This window comes from Anastrepha obliqua, chromosome 3, assembly GCF_027943255.1.
Source record: "Anastrepha obliqua isolate idAnaObli1 chromosome 3, idAnaObli1_1.0, whole genome shotgun sequence".
Classification (NCBI taxonomy): Eukaryota; Metazoa; Arthropoda; class Insecta; order Diptera; family Tephritidae; genus Anastrepha; species Anastrepha obliqua.
In genome coordinates this window covers 41,075,555-41,081,873 of record NC_072894.1, presented here as the reverse complement: position 1 = coordinate 41,081,873, position 6,319 = coordinate 41,075,555, and the positions used below count along the sequence as shown (strand labels likewise).

At 34.5% G+C, this 6,319-nt stretch overlaps 1 protein-coding gene across 1 annotated transcript in view; it reads left to right on the top strand.

The window, feature by feature from the left end:
• The first annotated feature begins 637 nt into the window (after positions 1-637).
• LOC129241930 (uncharacterized) overlaps positions 638-6,319 on the top strand; it is a 79,403-nt gene continuing 73,721 nt past the window's right edge. Inside the window, exons 1-2 of the mRNA XM_054878479.1 lie at positions 638-668; positions 3,283-3,494. Coding sequence (XP_054734454.1) covers positions 638-668; positions 3,283-3,494 — 243 coding nt within the window. The remainder of the gene's footprint in view (positions 669-3,282; positions 3,495-6,319) is intronic.

The following is a 6,319-nucleotide window of genomic DNA, read 5'->3' as shown; positions in this document are numbered from 1 at the left end:
TGGTTAGAAGGGACTTTTGAAATACCAATGGATTCATCTTATCGCCAAGGTCGTCCATGTACATCGTTTTCTGAATCGAGTGATCGAAGCAAGAGAAGGAAAACTAAGGAAATACGTAGTTTGGTAAATCCTGAGGTGATTGTTCATGCTGCGCAAGTGATTTTACAAACTGAGGGAAAAAGAAATGCCTCTAAAGTCCTTAAGGACGTAACTTATTCACCTACACGTGCTAGCAAATACATAAAGTCATACTCTAAGAGTAATGAGACAATTCCTCCACTCACCCCCTTTGAAGCTCTCAAAATGTTTGTTGAGGCTGATCTCACAAGACGACAATACGAAATAGTAAGGGCAACAAGCAAAGGTCATTATCCCTGTTATGATCTTTTATTAAGAGCTAAAAAAGAATGCTATCCACCTGAAACGGCTATGAAAATTACAGCTATCCGAAGAAGCAGCAGAAGCGCGCAACAAACATTTCCGGTCGTACCGACAAAATTTTGCTAGGAAGTTTTCAAGAGAAGAGTGCAATCGCGACATCTATCAAAAACTGTTATTAACGTTAGACCCACTCTTAAGCTGCATGAAATCGATTAAGAAAAAATCAGAGAAATCATTTTTAAAAGAAACTATAAATATGCTTATTCCAGCTAAGCCAAATAATAGTGGTGAGCAGCACGACTCGGACTCGGAAGCAGAAGAAACATCTTTCATTTAAAATAAGTTTTCGTGTTAATTATTTATATAACTTTGAATTTGATAATAAGCGATGTAATATAATATGTTAAGTGTTTTTATTCTTTATTTTATAAGCCCTATAAATCTAAAAGATTAAGTCAGCTCTTGCAATATTATATTTAAAGTAAACCTATTGTAAATAAATGACCTACTTGATAGTAGCCAAAACTTTAATTTTGTACTATTTTAGTAAAGTACATTAAAAAAAATTTTTTGTACCTACCAATAAAAGTAAATGTCGTAAATTAATGTATTTTAACAGAAAATACTTATATTTAATTATTCTTTTCATTTAAAATGTATTCTATTGAAAAAATCTTTTTGGCCGCCTAATTATGCAAAATCTACCTACGTGCGTTATGTGAACAAAAATTATAACACGCGGAAGTGCGCGAGGGTACACAAATTTCCAGTTGTATGCGCTCGTCATAAAAAAAAAACATTAATTTATTATTCTTTTAGCCAAAATTCGATATATTGAAACCAAATTTATGTTTTGCTAAATTTTATTTAATAAAAAAAAGTTTATGCATATAATTGGTTCATTTATAATACAGGCACTGGGCGTGTGTGCTTAGGTATAATTTTACTTTTAGTGCATAATCATTGCATTTATTGTATTTGCATAAAATATACTGGCATATTACTGATTTCGAATAGTAGATAAAAAAAAACATTTTTTTATTGCAAATTTATTACTCAGAATTAAAATCACTGTTTCATTGTGTTATTGAGAAGTGGATGAAAAGAATCTATCTGAAATACTCCGATTGTGGTAAGCCCATTCAGTTGAAACTCCTATTATCGTATTTGAAATATGTATAAGTACTCATTAAGCTATTTTATTTTAAGTCTGCTTTACATTTTAATCATAAAATTAAAATTAAAAAATATAATGAAATTTAAATAATATATATAAAATATCATACTCAAAAAAATATAAGCATAACATTATTTCAACTGAAATGAGTACTTTTACTTGTTATATGAATGTGAAACCTCTTTTTGGTTTTGTGCACCTCGAGCCAGCAATTTTCCGCGGTTTTATGATAAGTTGACCGATATATAATATATTGAATGACTATTGAAAACCATTTTTTCTATCATTTAATGCTTCGTTCTCACTGGTGGCATTGCACCTCGAAGCAATTGACTGAAATTCACGTACAAATCCATCCTTCTGTGTTAATCGACACCAAAAGTTCAATGCTTCAAACAAAAAAACACTTTTTATTTATTTTATGTTTAAGCAGCGCATTTTAAATTCGCTTCTGCTTCAAGTCAAAATTACCTCAAAGTCTTTGGTGAAATCATGACTATACGCAAAAACACATCATACATGCCGAATTGCCGCTATTTCCATTTTTTAAATATTTCTAAAAAAATTTAAAATATATGAGAAGGAAAGTTCCAGGTTATATTGGGTTGGCAACTAAGTAATTGCGGATTTTTTTTAGAAAATCATAGACATTTTTTTTTTGGAACTAAATAACTTTATTCTGTAATGTATTGGCAGGCAGCATCATAATCCAACGTTCACAAACTTCTGGTTTTTATTAGCAAAAAACTGAATCAGGTACAATTTGACATCATCATCATTATTAAAATTTTTACCATTCAAGGAGTTTTGTATTGGTCGAAACAAAAAGTAATCAGTTGGTGTAAGGTCAGGACTACATGGTGGGTGTTGCAAAAATATCCCAACCAAGCTTCAATAATTTTTGCCGATTGGCCAAAGATATGTGTGGCCCTGCATTGGCATAATGGAATACAATACTTTTTCGATTTGTCCATTCGCACCGCTTTTCTTCGACTGCATTGTATAATTTCATGAGTTGTTCAATGTAGGAATTGATCGCTCGGTTGGATGGTAAGATCATTTTGATTACGTTTCTTTAGCAAATCGCAGCGTTTCTTTCAGTTCGTGAGGAACCCATGTACCGAATTTTTGAACATAGCCAAGTTGTTTTAAGTGATATTCAATGCATAATGTGATACATGAAGCTTCTCTGCAATCTCACGTGTTGTACTGTGATGATTGGAATCGATTATTGCTTTGATTTGGGCGTCATTAGCTTCAACTGGACGACCAGAGCGTTTTTCACCTTTGAGAGAAAAATCACCAGAACGAAATTTGACAAACCTTCAATTTTTCAATGAACGCCAGACGAAAACTACGCAACCGATGAAAAAACTTTTCTTACTGATTGACAGCTGAATTGCCAACTATCAAATAACAAAATGTGTTTTACATTTGTACTACGTCTACAAACGTAAAAATTCAACTGCAGCTATCGATGAGTGAAATCTGCAATTACTTAATTGCCAACCCAATGGAACGGTACATTATGCCTTAGCCCCTTTACTATAAGCCATTGCCAGAGCCGTGTTATTTTATGTATATGACACTCCGTCCACTGCCTTAGATCAAACACTCAGATCCTCCCTCATATTACTATTTATATTAATTATAAACATTCTGGTTTTTTTGATTAAGTAATTTCATTTTGACTCATTTCTCATTTCATCATAATTTATTTTCAGGTCTGACAATGTGTTACCAAAGATTATCTGTGAACAACAACAATCACAATAATTTGGATGCGAAACCAACACATATGCCATTGCTACACTATCCGCATGGCCACAGATGGAATGAACCATATTTTGACTTAACAATGCCAAAGAATATTACATCGCTCGTGGGTAAATCTGCATATTTGGGGTGCCGTGTCAAACATTTGGGAAACAAAACCGTAAGTACAAATGTATTTTTGCAAGTACGTGGCTATATAGTGTAAATATGTATGCCTTTATACGCATACAACTAAATACCGTAACTTTCCATTGCACCATTAATATTCATTATAACCGCATGTAGTTGAAGCATTCTTATTTTATTCATTTCCTTAAATAAAACCTATTAAATGTATTTTTTCCTTGCCGCGTTTGACTAGGAAATGACATTTCGTAGTAATTAAATGTGATTCTGGTTAACTGGTGGGTGGGTGTGTACCTAATACTTGGTTGGTTGGCTGTTGAAAAGGAATTATGAAATGAAAAAAATATATATATTATTTTAGTGATAGCAGTCAGCCATTTACCATATTGAGATTGGATAAGTTTTCGCTACCCAAGAAACGTTTCTATTATTTCCGCTTCATTTTTGAGTAAATATGAAATGGAATGAATACAACTTGGAAAATATACTAATAAATTGTAAAATTTAAAATTGTGACTGATGGGGTAGCCAGGAAATAACACAGTCTGGCTTTTCAGCGGGCTAGCACGCCATTTTCTGAAAGTAGTATGTTTTTATAATTTTTTTGAAAGCGCTTGGTTTATTTTATTTTATTTATTTATTTATTTTATTTTTTTTTCATTTCTAAAATATAAAGTTGGTCTTCTATAATGTAAATGCATTCTGGTATAAACATAAAATAGCATTTCTTTTTGGCGAATGTCAAATAAATTAAAGTTGAACAAAATTTTAAAATTGGAATTGAAATATATTGCAGTTGTTAAACCCATCCTACTCTTAAGTAACTTCGCTTTGTGCTTCTCATTTCATTGGCCTAACTATTGATTACACCTCGCAACTGGTCTATGAGGTTGTGATTTGAGAGCGTTCACTGCATAGACACTTCAACTGTGCTTTGCAGCAACCGCTGGCAATATTGTTTGAGTGGCTGTGCTTCCCACACAGGAAGTCACATAATTAGCCTCTAATGTCGTTTTAAAACCGCAAACTTCTGCTGTTTTGGTGATGGAGTTTTCAAGAGTGCATTTCCGGTTAACACTTTGTTGCGTCTAGAAAGAAAAGGAGAAACCTCAATTTTAATCCAGAAATTTCTGCAATGTGGTTGAGGAATGGTCGTAATCTTGCTCTTGATAACCCCGGGCAATTGCATGATAGTAATCTGAGAATTGATACGATAGTAATATATTTTTGTGTTGTATGTTCAACCTTACCCTGCAACAACCCTGCATTTTAATGTTTTAGTGAGGACCCCGGATAGTCTTGAAATCCGGGTTGACCATACCCAAGTAGTTACTTTAATTTTGCTGCCTTCCCGAACATTACCTAAGTTGGTAAGCCCTTCTATTGTCTAATTGCAATACTGTAATAGTCAGACTCTAGTTCCACATTAATCCGGCTGTGCTTCGGTCGAGCTTAATGTAATTTCTAGCCTAGGAAACTTATCCGCCGTCTCATTACCCTCGATGTTCCTATGACTAGAGTGATATGGAGCCCGAATATCTGTGAAAATAGCAAATCTTGGGTCAAGCTTTTGCGATATCAGAGTTGGGCTTGCAGGTTTCTCTGATTACCTGCTTTGTCTGAAAAGTGCATTGACTTAGGCAGTTTTACGGATTCAGAATAGAATCCTGATTGTCGCAGTCTATCTTCGACCAGTCGGTAGAGATTTCTGCATCAAATACTCTAAAGATTTGCCTCGCTCTTCAACCTACTATAAATGAAAATACCGCGGGATCCCCTAAGAGTCAGACTCGATGCGAAAGCCCTTGAGCAACAATGTTAAACAAATTCGAGGAAAATTAAATTAAATTCTATAAATTATAAAGCTTAAATGAATACCCTTTTGCCACTATAAATATGTTTAATAAATTTTTCAGTAACCAGTAATTTCAGTTATTTGTGTTTCTAGCGCGTCTTTTAGCGTCTTTTGAGCCAAACTTTAACCAAGTCGCTTGGTTTTGATAACATAACGACCTAGAAAAATAATATTACTCGCAAAACCTCAGGGTTTTTTGTGTCCTCTACTCATCACAGTACGTCATCTAAGCCCAGTTCCTTTATTAAAATTAAGATAGAGCTCGGTTAAACTGAGTGAATGGGCCTTTCTTCGGCCTACAATTGGACTTTTCTGCGCTATAGCGCTACACCCAAGGAAAAGGTGCATTGGAGTCTCCAGTGATCCAGTTAGTCGAAGAAATTACATGAGACAGTGGGCCATATCCCAAACCTGTGCAGATAATTGCGCAATCCGCAATGTCTTATGAGAATGCCCATAATCCCAGTTTATCACATGGGAGGACTATGAGTTTTATAAACCTATTTCGGTTGTATCTCCACAGTAAGGACTTCGACTGGCGAAGCCGTATATTTTGGTGAAACTCCTTCCAAAGCTTTAATTCTTTACTCCTATGCTTCTTCTTGATGGTGTGTTTTCCTATAGCAAGGAAGGGCTCGGGTACTATTATTATCGAGACCACAGCCTCTTTTGCCAAAGCGCCCGCTACTTCGTTCCCAGTTATAAGCCTGTGTCCTAGGACCCAAATCAGCCGGAGGCAATTGTGCGTTCCTAACAAAATCAATTTATCGATGCACTCAGGAATCAGTGAGGACTCAACCTCACAGGATAGCTGCCTGACTACTTCAAACAAGAATACAAACAAAAAAAACTATAATCATACAGTCTGTTACATAAGAGCATGGTCAATGTTATATAATAACAATTGATTTTGCGAAAAAATCGCAAATTTATTGATGATTTGGTCGTCATAACTCAATACAAATACCTCAGTAGCAAGTCCAATTTCCTGCATTGTCAATTAT